At 44.7% G+C, this 20,560-nt stretch overlaps 2 protein-coding genes across 6 annotated transcripts in view; one reads left to right on the top strand and one right to left on the bottom strand.

Annotated features, from left to right (window-relative positions):
* Positions 1-6,208, bottom strand: part of SH3YL1 (SH3 and SYLF domain containing 1) — a 46,492-nt gene extending 40,284 nt beyond the window's left edge. The window contains exon 1 of one of the 3 annotated variants that reach the window (XR_016387428.1): positions 5,818-6,208. Coding sequence is in view for 2 of the 3 variants with exons in the window: in XM_089894192.1 (XP_089750318.1) it covers position 5,818 (1 nt within the window). In the remaining variant the exon portion in view is untranslated. The remainder of the gene's footprint in view (positions 1-5,817) is intronic. The other 2 variants (XM_089894192.1, XM_022561468.3) reach the window with 2 other exon arrangements.
* A 449-nt stretch (positions 6,209-6,657) lies between these two features.
* Positions 6,658-20,360, top strand: ACP1 (acid phosphatase 1). 3 transcript variants are annotated; one of them, XM_022561473.3, is made up of 6 exons: positions 6,658-6,743; positions 11,092-11,165; positions 11,414-11,527; positions 17,773-17,834; positions 19,817-19,922; positions 20,081-20,360. In XM_022561473.3, exons 1-6 carry the CDS (start codon positions 6,701-6,703, stop codon positions 20,156-20,158), a joined length of 477 nt encoding a protein of 158 aa, XP_022417181.1. In that variant the 5' UTR covers positions 6,658-6,700; the 3' UTR covers positions 20,159-20,360. The 3 variants fall into 3 exon arrangements, with proteins under 3 accessions (XP_022417181.1, XP_022417180.1, XP_089750319.1); XM_022561472.3 differs by lacking the exon at positions 11,414-11,527 and adding an exon at positions 11,253-11,366; XM_089894193.1 differs by lacking the exons at positions 19,817-19,922; positions 20,081-20,360 and having other exon boundaries at positions 11,253-11,527.
* Positions 20,361-20,560: the final 200 nt, after the last annotated feature.

The following is a 20,560-nucleotide window of genomic DNA, read 5'->3' as shown; positions in this document are numbered from 1 at the left end:
CACCCTGAAAGGAGCTCAGGGCGGAGCTCAGGAAGGAGGCCCTCTGTGCTCTGGAAAGAACTGGCAGAACAGGCCTTCAGATACTTAGATCTTTTCAGGAGAAGATTTTAAGAGCACAGTTTCTCACATTTTCTCATATCTAGAAAAGCACTAAAATCACTGATACAGACATCTGCTTGTGACCGGCAGCGAACTTCTGCCAAAATGTGTGCTTGATTACATGTACCCCCTTCACCGAAATCACGTGTACACTGGCCTCCCCACCCCGTCTCTTCAGAGCAGTTCCTCAGCACTATCTGAGAGGCTGTCTCCCAGGCTACAGTCCTCATTTTGCCCCAAATAAAACTTAACTCACAACTCTCACATTGTGCATTGTTTTCCCGTCGGCAGCTTCCAAGAGGGAGCGAAGCATTGGAGGCCAGCCCTTTCAGGGTCCTCTCAGCTTCCCCAAGGCTCCACCTTTCCTATTCACACTCACACCTCAGGTCCTGTGACTTTAAGCACCATTTATATCTGATAATTCTCCAAGCTTGATCTATTCTTTAACCTTTCCCTAAATGCCAGACTCACCGTATCAATTACTGATTGGACCTTCAAATCAAGTATCCAAGTAAGCATCTCAAATTAATCACATTTAGACTTCACAGTGATGCCCTAACCTCCTCTCCAGCCTGCTCCCCAGGTTTCCTCTCCAGGTAGGCTTCATCCATCAGGGAGCTCACACTCAAAACCTGAGCCAACTGTAACTTCCATATCGCTCTCATTCCCAGTGCCAATCCACCAGCACACCCTACTGGAGCACAGACCTTCAACACGCTCAGAATCTGGTTACATCTCACCCGCTCCCCTGCCACCAGTCTGGCCCAAGGAATATCTGTTCCTGTGGCGTCTGTTCAGCAGCCTCCTCTGTGGTTTCTCTGTTTCCAGTCTTGAACACCTATGGTCACTTCTCCAAAGAAATGCTCTAAGTAATATCTCATTGATAACACGCCTCGAAGTTTTTCCACCATATTTAGTCTACACCATGGCTTTTATCTACCCTGTCTGTCTGTCTGTCTATCTAATCTAATCGTTCTAACCTAATCTCCCTCTCTAGAATGTAAGTGCCATGAGGTTAAGCACACTGACTATTTTATTAACTGTAATATCTCCAACACACACCATAATAACATATAGTAAGTGCCCAATAAATATTTGTTAAATGAATGAAGCATTTGTTGCTTTTAGGAATTAAAGATCAAAACCCTGTGAGGACTAGGAAAGGCTCATTTACATAGAAAACCCAGTGGGTTTAGAAGAACGTGTGCTGAGTAAGCGCAAAGGTTCCCTGACTCTCAGACTCTGTAACATTTCCTAGATCTTGAGAGAGAGGAGGGTGAGAGGGAAGCGTGGTACAAGTTGATGGCATAGTACCTTAAAATAGTCCTTTCTAGGCTGTCACAGGAAAGGTAGGACAAAACCAAACCAAACCAAACCCCAAACTAAGGAGACCTGAGTGTCAGGAGACCAACAAGCACACTGGTCTAAAGAGCCTCAAGTAGCCCCACTGCCAAGTGGTGCCCACCCCCCTAAGACCCCTTCAGCCCAGAAGGCATGGGAGAGCCAGCTTTCTGCTTGCAGGAAACTCTACTGTTGTTCCATCAGAGCTGGGATGTCAGGACCTTGGGAGTGCAGCAGGGGCCAGCTTCAGAACTGTTGATAACTGCAGACCCAGAAGCAAATCTGAGTGGGCAGAGGCTGCATACACCTGACGCTTCTTCCCAACACCCACTCTGAGACGTGACTGAACACGAGGACTCAATAGAATGTTTACATTTCCAGCACTCGAGCTTGTGATTTGAGACTCTTACCCACACAGCTGTCCACCACTCAGCTGCAATCCTTACAGGTCAGAAGCAGTGCTTTTTACAAAGCTTTGTGCCCCTGTAGAGCCCTCTTCATACATCCAGGTGCTCAGTACATCGCACTGACTTGAATTAATAAACTTCAGTGGAAATTGGTTCCTTTTCCTACTGAGCATCTATGCCTCTGGTTTTTGGAACCAGCACAGTGTGTCTGTTTCCACGGATGCCGCACCTGAAGGGGACCCATTTGCAGAATTAGACCAAGTGTCCTCCTTGTGCTACAGCAGAGCTTTGTAACCAAGGCTGATCCACGTCAGCGTCTGACCAAGGGCTTGTGTGGGAGCTGCCGGAACTGCCTCTTTCACAGGCACTTCTGTTTGGACTTGCTGCAAGGTTTTGTCACCACTGGGGAGGGCCTGAGAGCAAAGCCATGCAGAGGAGCGCTTGACTAGAGTTGGAGAGAGAACCTGGGCTCTGCCGGCACTGCTTGAGCCCAGGGCTGGGCCACAGCTGGTGCCACAAGCAGCTCTGGACTCTTCAGTCACATGGACCAGTGAAATCCTTTCCTGCTAAAGCCAGTTTGGATCAGATATTCTGGCATGTGCAACTAAAGCTCAGTAAATGATACATAAACCTTACCCCCAAAAGACTTTCTACTTTGAACTCCATCAACCAGGCAGAATTAAACGAGTTAAATAAGCAAATTCCACAGTTGAGAGTTGCTATTGCAAACATCCTGTGTAGGGAAGGTCAGAGCCTCTTTTATAAACATGGGAAGGAAAGCTACTGGACCGGGGAATTCACACGCAGCCCGGGATGCCTGCAGACCACAAAGCTCAATCACTAAGCCTGAGTGCTAGACACAGCCCTGTGTCACTGCGAGCTGGGCGTCACAAGGCTGGTCATGGTGAGGACACCTTCACGTTCAGCTGAATTCCAGAAGAACCTGGCTAATTTGTTTGAATAGTACAGATCCTATTACATTTCTAATATGAGCATATTGCCAGGTCATAGTTGTATAATGGTGAATTTTTCTGTCAGAGCCAACAAGTAATAACAACGATTTAGAGACAAGCCTCAATTCCTGTCCTCAGCATCAAATCGTGGCTCATCCACTTTTCCTCTGCTGTACCATTTGGCAGAGGGGCATGGTCTGTTCAGAATGTTGATATCATGATATTGCTGAAGTTGTGAAGACAAGGTCATTATTAAGTCATGGTTTGCATCTCAATATTCATAAAATTCTTAAGTCTCTTGAACTCCAAGGCAAAGCAAATCATCTATAAATATTTGAGTTTCCTCCAAAGAGAAGGATGGATGCCAAACCTCAAGCCAAGAAAACAGATGTAAAGTTTTCTTTAAAAAGTAACTGAAATATTTGAAAATTTCCATACTAAGACTTTTTTTTTTTTTAATTAAGAGGATTTTTTTTTTAATACTGAGGAGAAAATTTTTACTTTGGAAACCTCAAAAGCTTGAAATGAGCTTAAGATGTAGAAATAATTCCCATATTGGTCATGGGGCAGTAAACTCAGGGCTGGGGTGACTGGGGGCCACAGTGACATTAGAATACTATTTGGAGTAAGCTGCCACCCGGGGTGATAAAACTGACTAGTCTCCAGCCTAGCCCTCCCGTCTAGAACAAAAGCAGGGAGAGGAAAGGTCCCCTCCCAACACCTCATCGCTTTAAGACTTCAAGGGCTTCCCAAACTTTCCCTCTGGTCAACAAGCATCTAATATATTATTTTCCTTAATGGAGTCTCAATTATGAGAGGGCTACCTATAGGAAATTTTTTATTAATTTTTGTCTTGGCTATAAACCATAGCTAAAATAAAAGAAACTTTATATATCTATGTAACCTTTTGAAAGCCTTTGAAATATTGAGTTTAGCTTTATTAGGACGTTATCATCTCGGACACTACCACCTGATAACTATGGCCACTGTTTCTTTCTTTTTTTTTTTAACATCTTTATTGGAGTATAATTGCTTTACAATGGTGTGTTAGTTTCTGCTGTATAACAAAGTGAATCAGCTATACATATAGTACATCCCCATATCCCCTCCCTCTGTCTCCCTCCCATCCTCCCTATCCCACCCCTTTAGGTGGATGCCACTGTTTCTTAAACTAATTCTTATCTCTCTGTGGCCTGGGTTTAACTGCTTCCTTTGTCTTAAGGAGACAAAGTCTGTCAGTTCTAGAAATCAAAACTGGTCTCTCTGGTCAGGTCATTAACCTTCTAATCCAAACTTCAAACTAAACTGATGATTTGAGCCCCAAACATTACCGTGGCCTGTGCCTCTTTTCTTGTTCCCCTGACCACAGGATTCAGACAGGGGACAGAGACTATGGAGTGACAAGAACCATAACTTCCAGCATAAGGAGCCCCTCGACTTATACCACGTTACCTTTTCTTAAACTGAAGAGTGATCCTGGCTCAGAGAAGAACTACACAGGCCACATTAACCTGGTCAGTGACTGTGAAAAATGGACTCCTCCCAAAGAAAATAAAAATTCCGTGTGTTTAGGTCTCAAACTGCACAGGATGATGTCTTATCGTGACACACTTGCACATAAGGCAACTTGTAGAAAGACGTCTGTGACCACCGGTCACTCAGCGTCACGGCAGCAACATCCCCTTCGCTTGTCAGCGTTCTCTTTCCAAACACCATATCTTTCTTTCTAAACAGTGAGAAAGCCCCTGAGAAAATTTCCTAAATGGAATAAAAGCATCAAATCACTCTTGATGAGCACAGATTTCTTTTAAATATTTTTTTTAATCTTACAAAAGATGAGGGATAGTATTAACTCATTTTAAAGAAACTCTGTTTAAATAGAATATTTGTAAACCAGATAACCAATTCTCCTTAGTTTATAAATGATAAACAGGATGGAAGTAACAACTGATTTTAACCTCCAGCTGGTCACTGCACAGGTATGCCAATAGCAGGCCACACAAAGAACTAAACAGCACCATGGAGACTTGTTATTTCTCTGAGGTGCGTGTGTGCAGAGTTTCTGACTAACCCATTATTAATTCAGGCATCTCCCACACCTCAATAAAAACTCTCATGAGGACAAAAATGCAGGACACGCATGTTCTGCATACAAAAGAAAACCTGAAAACCTCCTCCCCTTTGGTAGAACATTCTGGGGCCATCAGATTCCTACTCTCTATGGGCAGGGGTCTCCTGTCTGTGTCATTCTCTCCAACTCAGCCTCAGCAGCAGCAGTGGTGACACAGAACTATTTGTTGAGATGAAGTGAAAATGACACATTTCCAGCTAGCAGGGTAAATCTCATTATCTTATGGTCATCTACCTGTTCAGAGCAGTTTCCTATTTCATTACACAAGGAAAAACCACCACAGTAAAGGAAAGAGATCCAAGGTCCAGCGCTCACAGCACCAGGGAGGCGGCCACTCTGCCCCAAGAGGTTCCCTGGAACTGTGGCTGATCACAGGCAGGGCCAGGTGAGGTGTGGAGGGCCCGGCACTTACACCTGGGGAGCCCGGAAACAATAGCAGCTTTCTGCCTCCGGCTGCGCGAGCCAGGCCCAGGCTGAACCCAAACCGTCCAACAAAGGTCCAGAGTGTCCCCCACTAAAACAGACGGGAGCGAAAAAAGATAGTGCCTAATACTTGGCTTTTCAAATATTAGATATTTACAAATGAAGTGAATGACAATCGCTAAAATTAAAAACGAGAAAAGCCATTCTGTGAACTGAATCAACTGGGGCCAAACCTGAATCACAACCGCATTTGTGGAGAGTCCAGGGAGCTGGTTCCTCTTAACTTTTAACAGTTGTGGGATAACTGAGTGTTAATAGATGCGCAACAGCAAAAAAATCCCAAAGACATCGTTTCTACCTCTTTCACCAAAGATTTACACTCCTCAGCAAAACTTTTGTATAGCGTAAGGGGTGGTCCCGATTCCAGGTGAGGTTCAGCGGCGTCACCGACACCCGTACTCACTTGCGACCCCGAGCCTGGTCCGTTCCGGCGCCCCTGGAGCTGCCGACACCTACCCAGGAAGAGGAGAGGCCCTCCCCGCTCGGCTCCGCCTCCCAGGGCAGGGACCGGTCTAGCGAGGTGCACACCTGAGACAGGTGAGGGAGCAGGTAAACACCCGCTTTTCCGGGGCAAAGCACCTACTTTACACATATTCGCAGGACAAAAACTGCAGCTAAGGGAGGTGTGCGCTCGCCCTCACCGGCCCCAGGGCGGCTGCTGAAGCAGCCCAGCTTCGATAACTGGGCAGCCCAGCGGCCGTCCTGCCGCAGAGCGGACCTTGCGCAGCGGTTCCGACCCGGGCACTGGGGGCGGGGGTCTCGGGGTACCAGGAGGTGCCCTTGCGGACCCCGCCCAGCCCCTGATCGCGGGCCTCACCTTCGGCCGCGCGGCCCAGGTGACGGGCGCTCACCTGAATTCCAGGACTGACTCCCTACTCTCCGAGGACACTCGGGGACCCATCAGGCCCCGTCTCTCTGGCTTCAATCTGTGGCCCCCAAAACCCCGGGACTCGGGGCTACGCCCTCTCCTGCCCTCGGGTGGTCACTCCGCAGAGGCGCGTGACCCCAGCTTTCCCCCATTGGGCCCCTCCCCTTCCAGGTGGCTCTTGGTCCCGCCCCATCCCTCCCCTCCCCGCGCCCCACCCCCCGCCCTCGGGGTGGCTCTCGGCGCCGCCTCCCGCGGGAGGCTCTGGGGCCAGACTGCGCAAGCGCGAGACTGCACTATCGCTCCGGGTGGGGCCGGGGCAGGACTACGCGGGCGCGCGGAGCGGGCCCCTCGCGGTGCGCATGCGCCGCGCCAGAAAAGTTCCTACGTGATAAGTGGGCGCCTCTATGAGCGCGGGAAGATGGCCGAACAGGTGACCAAGTCAGTGCTGTTCGTGTGTCTGGGTGAGACAGCGCTGATCTAGCCCCACTTTGACTTTCCTGGAGGGCTGGGGAGGGCTTCGTGCGCTCTGGGCTGCGCCGCTGGGCTGCGCCGCTGGACCAGGAACGGTGATGCGGAGGAGGCCGGAGAGGGGAGACCCGAGGGTGGCATGGGGCGGCGCCGTTGCCTGGGCAGCTCTGCAGGCGGGGTGTCCTTGACGTGCCCGGTTCTCTCTCCAAGCGGGGTCTCCTGTTCAGTCCTGTCTCCGAGTCGGATCCCCCGTCACCTGCCGAAGCCCTCTATGCAAGCCTGGACCTCTAGCTTCTGTACAGTCCTTTCTCCAAGCCCGGTTCCCTTCTCACCTGCAGCACCTGTACTCCAAGCCAGGGTTCCTGGCATTGCACTTGCCTAGAATCCCTTTTTCCCCTTCATCAGACAGACTCGAGGCCACTGGGCTGATCTGTCCTTTAAGGGCCTCCTGATGCACCGAAACCCATGACAACACTGGTTTGCTGGCATGTTGCCTCGGCCCATGCTCACAAATGGATCTGACCTAAAGGCAGGGGAAGTGCAAAGGTTTAGGATTTCTTGATTGTAAAAGCCAAACCAGGGAGATCTGATTCCCTAGGTCGCTATGTAACAGCCCCATGTGCCAATATTCCTCTACATGAAAATGAAGGTATTTTTTATTTTTAATTCTTCAGGTAACTCCCAGCTCAGAATTATTTTCATTTTTAGGACTTCAACAGTTAGCCTCCCTTACTTAAAATAGAGCTCACTTTCCCTTTAGCTTTCAGGATTTTTCCTTTAATAGGGCACCTCAGTGCTTCCACCCCATCGCCTTAATTCCCCAGAGAGGACGGCCTATATGGCCGTCAATAGTCCAGTGACTTAAAACCTGATGAGTCTGCATTTCCTGCATTTCCTTCCACTTCTCTTTAGGTGCGCCCTTAAAGAAGGCCACAGAAGTGTGCTCAGCGTTTCCCACTTTACCCCGTTTACCGTTTCCTACTCACACACCCTGTGGACTCCCTGTTCCCCAGGACTTCAGATGCTCAGTGTGCCTTCCGTGTGTGCTTCTTTCTGGGAACCCATTTTGCATTTTGCCTGGAAAGCCTTTCTAAAAGGTCAGACCCAAGTATTCCCTTCTTTACTTTTTCCAGATCATCTAGGTAGAGGTAGTTGTTCCCATGACCCTTTATAGACACCTTTCCTCACACAGATTTTATTATAATTAACTTGATAGCCTCCTGAGATTATAGCTAGATTTAGCCCTCTTGAAGGCAATAACTGTGGCTTATTTTTCTTTGTATTTCCAGCTTTAGGACAAAATATGATGCATACTAGGTATTTGCAGAATTGAATTTCTATGAGGGGAAAAGTAAAAGGCCTCCTTGTTTCACTTTGACAGTAGGCATCATTTGATTTTTAAGCTCTCCACTGAAGGCTGACTGATGGCTTCAACACAGTTTTTTAAAGGGCAGTTCAGCTCAGGTTGGGCATCTAATAGGATTCCATTGCCTTGTTTATTTCACTTAGTATTGTTGATTAGGCTGACATAATGCACTATGGTGGCTCTTAATGGGAGATGTCTGCTTGTAAGTATTTATTTTCAGTATTTTTTTTTTTTTAAAGCAACTGCCATGGGACCAGGCACTGTTCTGAGTGCTAGGGATATAGTGGTGAGGAAAACAGACAAAAATCCCTGCGTCTCTAGAGCTCACATTCCATCATCAACAATCAAGTATTTGGTTAGGACAGTAAGGCAGGAAAGGGGGAGAGGAGGAGAGTGCAACTGTAAGTAGGCGGTTCAGGGGAGGGCTTACCGAGAAGGTGACATTTGAGCAAAGCCTGACGGAGGTGAGGAAGCAAGTGTAGGGTATTTTGGAAAAGCACTCTGGACCCAGAGGAAGGCAGGTGAAAGATTTTGAAGTGAGGGTGCTGGCCATGTTCAAGAAACGGCTGGGAAGCTGAAGTTCTTGGCCTGGTGACCTAGTACCTTCTCAGTCAGACACTCCTCTGTACCTGAGGACTCAGAGATAATGTGGCTGTTTTCTCAGTTCCCAGTCGATACATAAGCAGTACTGTTCTTGGTGCATAGGGGAGAAGTTACTTCCTGACATAAAGTGAGTGCTCTGGGGCAGGAGTCTGCAAACGCTTTATGTAAAGAGCCAGAGAACAAATATTTTGTGCTCTGTAGGCCATACCAAAGGTGTAGTGCAAAAGCAGCCCTAGCCAATACATAAATGATTATGCTCGGCTGTAATTGTGTATGGACACTGGGATTTGAATTCTATGGAATATTCTCAAGATATTCTGAGTATTTTTCAACTGTTTAAAAATGTAAAAAAATTATTTTTATCTTTGAGAACTATATACAAAGCTGGTGGGTCCTGAGCCCTAGTTTTCAGACCCACATTTAGGTTCTGCGGTGGACAGATCTGGTGAGGCCGTGTGAGGACTTGGGCTCACTGAGCGAGTTAAGCCATTGGAGGGTTTTGAGCAGAGGTGGGAAGTTTAAAAAGAAGCCTTCAGCTGTTGTGTTGAGATTGGACTGAGAAGGGGTGAGGGCCACAGGAGGGAGACCCACAATTCAGAGAGAGTTTGTGTGTTGAGCCAGAGCTTTGCCGGTGGAGGGGGTGAGACATGGAGTTCTGGGGTATTTGAGGTTGCTGTTTGCCATTTCACTTGGTAGCCTGTATGCAGGACAGTAACAACAGTACGTTTCTGAAACATAAAAGTTTTATTCCTTCAAAGCGTTTATTTGGACCTGTTTCAGACTGAAGTGCAGGGAAGTGTCAGATGTATACCATTGGTAAGGGTAATAGCAGAAAAGAATGGAACTCCTTATTTTGGCAAGATTATTAAGTGTTTAATGTTTTAAAGGTCTAAAGAATGTGTGCTGTTAATTGTGTCCCAGCCAGCACACTGGGAGATGAGAGAGAGCATAGTGGTGTCAGGTTACCTTTTTCCTACAATTAACCAGTATTTAAATACTCTTCATCTTTTAAAGACCAGCCCTAATTGTTCTTTTTTTCTCATAAGAAACTTTCTTATTCTTTATGCTTTTTAGAATCTTTTCCAGTGCTCCTGTAGTATATTGCTTGTCTATCAGCATTTGTTTTCTTGTTTTGCTCCTGTAGTATATTGCTTGTCTATCAGCATTTGTTTTCTTGTTTTTATTATAGCTAATTCCGTATCTCCCATAAGTACATTGCTTAGCACGTGGTAGAAATATTTTGAGGGAAGATTTTCTGTCTTTTATCTTTCTTCCCCTGTGTAGTAAGGAATTTGACCCCATTTAATGAGAGGTCTTGCCTCTGTCCTGGCTGCTGGGAGGTAACCTTCAAACCCCTTGGAATTCCCTTGGAGTGATAGGAGTGTTTTGTGATTCAGGGATGGCCCTACACAGCTTATGCTGAGGAGGTAACTCGGGTGGAGGCTGCGAGCCACACATGGCAGGGGAAGGGGCTGGACATTGAGTTCAACCACAGGCCAGTAATTCAATCAGTTGGGCTTATTTATGAAACCCCAATAAATCCTTGGCACTGGAGCTCTGGGAGGCGTCCTGGATTGGGAGTACTCTGAGTACTGTCACACATGGGTGACGGGAATGTGACACGTCCCCAAGGACGAGAAAGTTTCCGATTTGGAACTTTCCAGAATCTTTGCTGTGCTCTCTGACTTTGGCTGGTTCTGCTTTGTATCTTTTTGTGATAATAAAACTATAATCATAAGTATAGCATTTTCCTGAATTCTGCAGTCCTTCTGGAGAAATATTGAACCTGTAAGGTTCAGCTGGTTTGAAGTGAGGGTGGCTCTGGGGATCTGTGAACTTGCAGCTGCTGTAAGTTCTGGGCAGACTGGACAGCCTGGAGGACCATCCCTACCCCAGTTGGCTGACTTTTGGGTCCACAGCACTCAAGCAAGGGCTCCCTCCGCACAGGTCCTACGGTAGAAGTCTGTGTGGAGCTACTCTTAGGCCTAAATACATTTGCTTGTGTATTTTATGAAACAATAGTCATCTTTATTATGTGCAGTATACTTGAAAATGCATATTTTAAACTCTATTCTGTTGTATTTCATTTTAAAATAGGCTGGTTGCGACCCACTTCGTTGATTTCACGACTCGCTTCTGGGTCAGTGATAGCAAACCTGAAAAACGATGATTTTGGTCATGACTGTTCTGATTTCGGATGTCTTTGTCATTTGTACTTTGAGTACTTGGACAGTTGGTGTGAAATCATTGAGCAGGGTTGGGTCAGCTGTTCCCCCAGGTTCTGCCACGTGCTGGCAGGACGGTCACCTCAGAGAAGAGTACCTTGCTTCCCTCACATCAGATGCTCACTCTGCCCCCTCCTTTTTTTTAAGGTAACATCTGTCGATCACCCATCGCAGAAGCAGTTTTCAGGAAACTTGTAACTGATCAAAACATTTCAGATACTGTAAGTACTGTTCACAACCTTAAAGAGGACAACCTGAATGGCTTTGGGGCAGAAAATTGTGAAAAAAATTCTTTTTTTCTCCTGCAGTGGAGGATAGACAGTGCAGCAACGTCCACGTATGAACTAGGAAACCCTCCTGATTATCGAGGGCAGGCTTGCATGAAGAAGCATGGTGTCCCCATGAGTCACGTTGCCCGGCAGGTACCGTACTTGACCTTGAAGGTGCACTTGTGTGTTTTGTGTTGCAGTGGGTCATTGACAGTGGCGCTGTTTCTGACTGGAACGTGGGCCGGTCGCCAGATCCGAGAGCTGTGAGCTGCCTGAGAAATCATGGCATTAACACAGTCCATAAAGCAAGACAGGTAGAAGAGACCTCGTTTAATTTCTAATACGTTGATCCCGTAACCTGAGCGGTTGTGAGAGGCTTAACCAGACTTATGTATAATGAGTGCGTTTATTTGAGTCTGTTTATTTAGGGTCAGCCTAACCAGCCACAATACACCCATTCTGGTTCCACAGTTCTGAAAGGTTTGCATGGTCTTGGAATTGACTTGTTAAAATGCATGGTCGAGAGAGCCCTGGCTAAGAGCTGGCAGACCTGAGCTGGCATCGCCTTTTTTTCTGTGCGTGAGGTCTTTAAACATTTAAGCCCTGGTGACTTAGTCTGCTTCCATTACTAGGTTGTTGCTAGAATAAATTTCGTTTGTAAATACAGAAACATATTGCCAGCTGTGAAGTGCCTTAGAAATACCGGGTAACGCTGATATTACTATGGATGCATATCCTGCACACCAGCAGTAGTACTTCTGGGTTTTGGTTCTGGAATGCGGCCCAGCAGAACGTCCTACGAGGAGGTTGGTGTACCTTATCTGCTCTGCAGGGTGGAAGCCACGAGCTGCATGTGCTCTTGCACTTTTGAGATATGGCCAGTGTAATGGAGGCTGCATTTTAAATTGTAACTCATTTAAATAGCCACTTGGTCTGGTGGGCACGTTATTGGGCTACAGGGTTCTAGACTCCCGTGGAACCGCGGGAGGTGGGGTGCTGAGGTTTTCATGGCAGCATTCGTGGTGAGACGTCGGGGTCCGTAGGCGGCCCGTCCAGTCCCTCCCAGTCTAGGAGCTGCTGTGGGTGCTCGTGCTGGCACCTTCTATAACCACGGGGACCAGCTGCTACAGAAACACGCTTCGTTTCTGACTAGCGTGTTGTTCTAAAGGGACTGCTATTTTTATCAATATGATTATTTTGTGGAGATTCAATTGGATTTTTTAAAAACCTCGCTAAAATCTGCTAACTTCCTTTTGTATCCATCCTAACAAAATGTAGGCTCTATAGGCCAAGAAGGGTTATGGCTTGGTGTCACATGAGCTTTTGAGGCCTTCAAAGTGAGAAGCCAAATATTTTGAAAATCAGTTGTCAAATATATTGCATGTTTGTAAGTATGGATGGCAGTGTGAGAACTATAATTTAGTATTAGTGCTTGGATCAGAACTTTTTGTAAGACTGGATAAAGATTCCTTAGTCGTTGTTATACTAAATTTTGTCTCTATTTAAAACTTTGCAGATTGCTTTGCCATATAGCATCGTATTTTAAATTTTGGTCGTTCTCAAATTTTATCAATTACGGAAAGGAGTGGTTGGTAAACACATTTTGCAGGTCAAGAAACAGTTCTGGGGAGAAAATAAATGACTTATTGAAGGTTATGCAGCTGCAAAGTGGTAGAACTTGGATTTAATTACAGGTTTTTTTGTTGAGGTGTGAGCCAGAAAATTCACAAAATAAAATTACTATAGAAACACTTTTAATATGTTAATAATGTCTCAGAAATTAGTAATACACACATTATTTTTGACTTAGATAACTGAGATCTGTGAACTAGTTTCTGGCTACATCAGTTGACTCTGCATGTTAACAATTTACTATTTAAATTAGCTATTTTAAGGACCCTTTCTTAAGTGGAATTTTCATTGGAGATTAAACATTTTTTATATCATTTGTCCATTCTAATCTCTTCAGGGTTGTACATACCTTGCCAGTTTCTATTTTGTTTTTTAAATAATGTAGATTTATTTTGAGTAGACCTTCAGAATTATGAGTAATCACACTTCCATGTTTTCTGCTTTTAAGATCAGATTATTTTTCATACACTAAGTTTATAATAAAGGTGGGTACAAATGAAATATTTTAAATACACATGCCTTAAAAAAACAAAGCTAGAAAGTTATTGCTTATGAAATTATTACCAGTTTTAGAAGTAGTACTTCCACATGATCTATTTTCTTTTTCTTGTTGCTTTTAAGAAAATTTTCTCAACAATGATTTTTTTAAAAATGTGAAAGTCCTAGTAGGATATGTCAGTATCATGTCAGATCTTTGTTATTTTTTAGCATTTTCTAATGTTTACAGATTTCCTCTTTAGTGAGTATCACAATTTGTATGAGAACTATTCTAATATTTCTATTAAACCTGGGTTTTATAGACAGAATACATTCAGGGTACTTTTTTCTTTTTAGCGCATGTACTCATTTCTCTGGAGTATGTGAACTCTCACATCCGGTTAGTTCTGTGGGGATGTTTACTTTATCATACATTCTTTCCCTTTTCAGTAAACTTTATTTGACATATGCACAGATGTCAGGGTGCTCAGTGCATCTTATGGCACGACCAGCTCTACTCCCTCTACTCCAGAGGTCACCACTCAAAATGCCGTCTACCTTTTCAGCTTTATGGCAGTGGAATCCTATAGTGTGTATACTTCTGTCAGCGTTTTCCTTTGTGAGATTCTCCGTATTGTTGCTCATGGCAGAGCTTAGTCATCTTCATTTATGGACTCAGTATCATTTTACAGTTAGGCTACAGTTTATTATCAGTTCCACTCTTGATGAACACTCGGTTGTTTCTAGTTTGGAACTGTGTGCAGTTCTGTTGGGTGGATACACACCTGGCATCACACACTGTGTCGGGGTCGAGCAGCCTCATAAAACAAGTTGGCTAATGTTTCTTTTCTCTTCGGTTAAAAAACTTTTGTCAAACAATGATGGTATTTCTACCTTAACTGTTTGGAAGGATTCATCTAATCCATTGTCCTTTTGTTGCTCCCTGCTGTTGCTGTCATTTTCTTCTGCTGTCTTTAGCTTTCTTTGGTGTGTAGTTACCAGCAGTTTTATGTGGTCAGATTCACTTCCTGAATTTGTGTCTTGATGGTTTTCATCAGTGCTGGAAGATTCTGGGCTGTTATCTTTGTCTACTTTTCTTCCCGTCATTCTTCTGAGATTCAACCTAAATGTATTTTGAACATAAATTTCTTGTGCTTTTGCTACTTTCTCCATCCTTTTTTTCACTGTTTTTCAGTCTGAGACTTTTCTCCTGACCTGTTTTGTGATGTACAAATCTTTCTGTTTTCAAACAGTTCATAAGCCTCTATTTATTGAATATTTAGTGTCTGTTACTTTGTTTAATTCTTTAAGTTTTATTTGATCTTTTAAATTGACTCCAGCTTTCTGGTGAAATTCTACATCTTGCCCTATATTTTCGTGAACAACTCCAATCACAGTTATTTTACACAAAGCCTAGTAGCTAATACCTGGGTCATCTGTGAGTCTGCTTTTCTTTCTTTTCCTCTTTGTTGTATTGCTCGGCATGCTTGACAGTTTGGATTAAATGTGGAGCATGATGTATAGACAATGTAGAAGCTTTGGGTGAAGGACCTTCGCCCCCAGGTGGCTCCGCTTTGGTAGGGCAGGAATTGGTTTGGAGCTGACTGGTTTCTGGACCTGCCTCGCGGGGCTCGGGCTGTGCTGGACGGGCCCCTCTTGGGTGAACTTCCAGGAGTCCCCCTGCCGGGGAGGCGTTCGGCACACAGGGCTGTTCCTGTTTAGCAGCTTCTGAGGTAGTTCTTCTTCCCTCCCCACTGAGTCTGCTGCGTGCGGCCTTCCACTTGTTCTCTTGGCTTCTTTCTCTGAATAGTTTAGGAACTTGGCAGATGCTCTGAGGAGAAGACGTGTAGTGCCAGCTTCACCTCCGGCATCTCCATCCGGTGAGGGCCACTGGCCCTTTGGTGCTCCTGCCTTCCATCAGCGGCCTTCTGCCCAGGCTTCTCATGACCTGGGAGGCCGGGTGGTTTGACCCACGCGATGCTGAGCACCCCTTTCATCCCCCATCGTGACAATCACAATGTCCTCAGACGTTGCTAACAGTCCCTCCTGTGAGAGTCTAAAGCACAGTCCCCAAAGTGGGTTCCAGGGACCCCTAGGCCAGTGAGGTCAAAATGTGTGAGTCAGGGATCCATTCAAAGGCTCAGACTAACCATAACCAGTGAGCTTGGACAGAGTAGGAAAAGTTTGCTCGTATGTTTTCATGTTCTGCATTGCAAATAACCTGTAAGAAACCACTGCTAATGAGCTTTGGTGTTGCATCAGAGAATATCCACAGTTACACAATGGCTGTTAAAATACTGCTTTTAAGCTACATACTTGTGTGAGGCTGGTTTTGCATATTTCAGCAGATCAAATGCAGAAGCACAGAGGAGAACCGTCTGCCTTGAGTAAGCAGACATTAAAGAGATTTGCAAAAATGTAAAACAGTGCCACTCTCCTCCCTAAGTTTCAGTGTGGAAAATAGAGCTGTTTTTCATTTATAAAAATGTTATAATAACAGGTAATGAATTTTTATTATTTTTAAGTGCATAATAAGTGTTATAAAAATTTCACTTTTAATAGCTTTGGTGAATATTGGTACAATAGATAAAACCCTAAGTAACAAGTTGTTTAGAGGGAAGGCCTAAATAATTTTAAGAGTTAAAAATTTCTGCATCCAGGAAGTTTGAGATCTCTCTTCCGAGCTCTAGCCAGGGCCCAGGATCAGCAAGTCCTCTTGAGGGCGGGGGCAAGATGCCAGCTGCCCTTTGTGGCCGGTCAGCCCTCGCAGGTAGCCAGGCTTATCTGTAGCAGCAGAGGGCCCGCCAATTTGCATACCTGGTCCTGTGCACGCGGTTGGGATTTTGGCCTTTCTGAGCCTGGCTGTCATGGGAGCACGTTAATGATTGTGCAGAAGTGTTTAGTTTTGATGGGCGTTTTCTACTTTTTTTCTGGCAATAGGGTTGTTTTGCCACAAGCTATTTCATTTATAGCTGCAAGCGGAAATCCTTTACCATGCATTCTTTATAAGATGTTAATTATAGCTGTTCCTCTTCCACAGTCATTTTAACATCTAAACATCATGTAGCTACATGTAGCTGTCAGTTACTAAGTCTTTCTTAGGATCTGCAATCGCAGTCATTCCAAAACTAAAAACAATGTTTAATATTTAATCTCAGGACATTTCTCAGACAACTAATTTGGGGAAATAACTTGTAATATTTGTTCTAACAGATTTTAAAATAAGCTAGTACCTTGGGAATGTTAGCAAAATTTGGTCCCAGTACTTTATTAATGTGCTACGCTAAAAGTTAATGCAAGTGCATACTAAGAGCCAGAGTGTATTATTTTTAACAGAATAGTGAGTGTGTTTGCGGTTCTTTTGCAGCGCTGACCATAGAAGAGTGTCACTACTCTGTCTAACCAGGCATTCAAAATCTTTGTAGTTTCATTGTGCCACTAGATTTTAGAGGATTTTTTTAGTGATGAAGATGAGTATTGAAAGCATTCTTAGAAATTATTTCCATCCTTGATTACGGCATGTTTCCCTTCCTTCCTTCCCACCTGCCTACCATTTTTTTAATTGAAGTATAGTTAATTTACAATGCTGTTAGTTTCAGGTGTACAGCAGAGTGATTCAGTTATATATATATATATATATATATTCTTTTTCCGATTCTTTCCCCTTATAGGTTATTAAAATTGAATATAGTCGCTCTTTTCTTATTCTGTTATTACTTATACTAATAAAAAATCATAAGAGAGTTTTTTGTTTACATTTTAGTGAGCTTATGTTTATGAATTATGTCTGAAAACAGTGCCAAGTTTGGGTTAGAATTAGTAAAAATACTGAGTGGTACTTTCTTCTGTGTCATGTCCAAGTTATGGATATTTAGTCAGAATAGAGAAGATCCAGAGATTCAGTTACTCATGTGTTTCTTTCTCGTGAGCCTGACCACCCTCTACTTCAAATGTTATCTTCCTCTCTGCCCTCTTCTCTGCTTTATTTTTCTGTGAGGCATTGTCACTCCTGAGAGCTGCCCACCCTGCGTGGGAGGGAAGCCCCACAAGGACAGCCGCCAGAGCTGCAGTTGGCCCATGTCACTGGGGCTGAGGATGAGTACTTGTAGCATGAAAAATAGGGCTCAGACACGGAACATTATAATACGTTAACTGAGTTAGACTTGGTTTCTAAGAAGTCGAAGATGAAGTCTAAACTCTGCATCCACATATTATACTATTTATGATTATTCTAGGGAACTGTATAAAATAAAATTTATTTGCAATACAATTTTAGGAAATCAGGTTAACTGTTTAAAGTACCTTAATTGATTTATAACTTAATAAGTGAGTAGCAGATTCAAGTATAGCCTTTTGTTTTTTTTCTTTTTTTTAAGGTTCTGTTTTGGATCCTCTAGGCTTGATTGGTCTAAACGTAAACATTATGTTTTCACTTCTCATTTACTTTTAGGTTACCAAAGAAGACTTTGCCACTTTTGATTATATACTATGTATGGATGAAAGCAACCTGAGGTAATCGTATTTTTAAAGGGTATTTCTCTTCAACTCGGTTCAGTAATAGGCTAGGCAGTTTGTTGTCCAAAATGACTTTTCTAGTACCTTAAACTTGTAATATATAATGATGGTCACAACATGTGGAAGTACTTATTTAGAATAGTAAGAAATCCAGGGAATAATTTAGAACTGAAGTCTCATAGATCTGTTTACACTTAGACACACCCTTTGATAAGGAAAAGTCTGACATATAAGGTGATGCTTTGTTTTGCAGGAGAATGAGTTCGTTATTGCTATAATGATTCACGGCCAGCATGGTGTTTTATTGTGTTTCTCATCTTATTCCCCCTTACAGCTGCCTCACAGCAACCCCCAAAAAAAGACTAACAAAAAAGAAGACGTTTTAGTTCATTTAAATTGTTGATTGCCTTAATCAATTTAAAAAACAAAAACTGTCAGATTAAGGTATTAGATAAAAATGGCTAAGCATGGTGCATATCATGTGCTGTGCACGCCAAAGCACTTCCTCTGAAGGTTTGCACTGTCGCTCCATCTTATCAAAGAGGAATTCGAGGCACAGAGAGGTTACGTTACTTGCCCAAGTTCACAGATTCAGTGGTGGGTGTGTTGGAATTTTAGCCTAGGCTCTGTGAGGCATGAGTCACACTCACCACCGTGCCCTATCGCCTCACTTGTGCGTTTGACCTCAGGGGACATGGATCTGGGCAACAAGGAACTTGGTGTGGCATTTCTTCAGCCAGGCACTGGTAACCAATGATGAGAGCGTTTTCCTGGGCCTCTCCTCCTGAAGTCTGAGGTGGGCTTACATGTATTATGGGCTTCATGTATTCAAATTAAACCTAACAAACAATATGATACAATGTGACCATGCAAAGATAAATGAATACGATGTATTTTACAAATATAGAGGCAGACTCGGGCTAAGTGACCAAAGGGAATGTATGAGCAGACCATGCACCAGTTGCAGGATGGGCACCGTGCTGCCTGTCACACAATAGGTCTTGCTGAGTGAGATGCCTAAGCACTCTGCCCGCAGGGCCCTTAGTGTCTGCCCTCTCCGAGAGGACAGAGACGAGCCCGCGGTGTGAGCGCAGGACCACACTGCCTTGCTTCACTGCTAACCCGTAAATGTTGCGTGTGTCTGATTAACAGAAACTCTTTCCTTTAGTCACTGTTGTAGGGTGGACAGGTACGGACGCAACAGGCTTACCTAGGTTTTCATTAATCACGAACTGCGTTAAAATACGTAGATTTTCTATTTTTGTTTTTCACTTGTAGTTTTGTTTGGTCCACATGTTTCTCACTTACGGAATAGCTCATCAGTATCATCAGCAGTGTCTTGTTAGAGAACGCCGTGTGGCACCCATTACTGAAATGTCCAGACGTGGTTGGCACTTGGTGGTGCAGCCCGAGCCACCCCTGCTCCCACCTGCCCTTCACGTTTCAGCCTCGGTGGCTTCCTGGGGAGGGTCTGTGCTCTGAGGCCTCGTGGGTTTCCCGTTAGACTCTGTTGTCCCCCGTAGAGATTTGGTAGCCAAATGCAGGAACAGTCCACACGAAGCTCAGTGAGAAAGCTGAGGTGGGAGATGGGCGCAGAGCCCCCCCAGGCAGTGGAGTGGGTGCAAGACCACCGTCAGGACACCTTAGCGTGGAACCTCCCGCCCTCTGGGACTTGGTTCTCATGGCTCTTTGCGTCCCACTCTGTCGCCCCGTCAGGGGAATGCTGATTACTGTCTGACTCAAAGCTGTACATTTCGTGTAAGTCCCCTGCTGTTGCGAGCTCCCTTGCCTGAAAGACAGAGCCCCATGACTGCAGCCCCGCGGAGGGCCGTGCAGAGCTGCCGAGTGCTTGATTTCCTCTTTAAGTCAGGTCACTTTTGCTGGATTTTGATATGGGTGCTTCATAAAACCCTAGCAGACGTCCCAGTTTAACTTGAAACCATAGATCAGAAAACTGAGTTCATGTTTCAATTTTACAGAGATTTGAATAGGAAAAGTAATCAAGTTAAAAACTGCAGAGCGAGAATTGAACTACTTGGGAGCTACGATCCACAGAAAAAGCTCATCATTGAAGACCCTTATTATGTAAGTATGGTTCTCACTTCCATCCTGCGGTTCACGGGTAGGGATAACGTAAACACCAGCCTGTCTGTGTGCCCTCACGTCGGGAGTCGGAGGCAGACTCCTGAAGGGCCTTTTCCTTACGCAGGCTTTGTTACTCTTCCTTTTCCCTGTCTTTTCAGGGTAATGACGCTGACTTTGAGACCGTCTACCAGCAGTGTATGCGGTGCTGCAGAGCCTTCCTGGAGAAGGTTCGCTGACCCGGGTCCAGCCCTGCTGCGGCCCAGGCTCATTCCCACAGGCCCGCATTCTCAGTCAGGTGTCACAGTGTCACCATTCCCTAGCCAAGGCCGCAGCCCTTTTTTCAGTTGACTCACTGTTTCTTACCTTAAAAAATAATTGTAGATGGAAATCAGTTGTTGCGTTTGGTGGACGAATAAATAAAAATTTTTGATTCAGCCAGTTTATGGGGTAAGTGTTCTTAGACTAGTTGAACCTCCCACTTTGCCCCAGTTACAAAAATAGTGGAACAAAGAAAATCGTAGAGCAGCAAAATAGAACATAATGAAGTAAAGCATCTCTGTAAGGCTCGGCAGCATCTGAGCCCATCGGCACTTCCAGGAACCTGCACTACCTCTTCCCTCTGTGTGGACGGGGCCCCT

This window comes from Delphinapterus leucas, chromosome 13 (assembly GCF_059928025.1).
Source record: "Delphinapterus leucas isolate spDelLeu-1000000601 "Yukka" chromosome 13, BTC_Dleu_Yukka2, whole genome shotgun sequence".
Lineage (NCBI taxonomy): Eukaryota > Metazoa > Chordata > Mammalia > Artiodactyla > Monodontidae > Delphinapterus > Delphinapterus leucas.
Note: the sequence above shows the minus strand (reverse complement) of the source record. Positions and strands in the feature narration are given on the sequence as shown.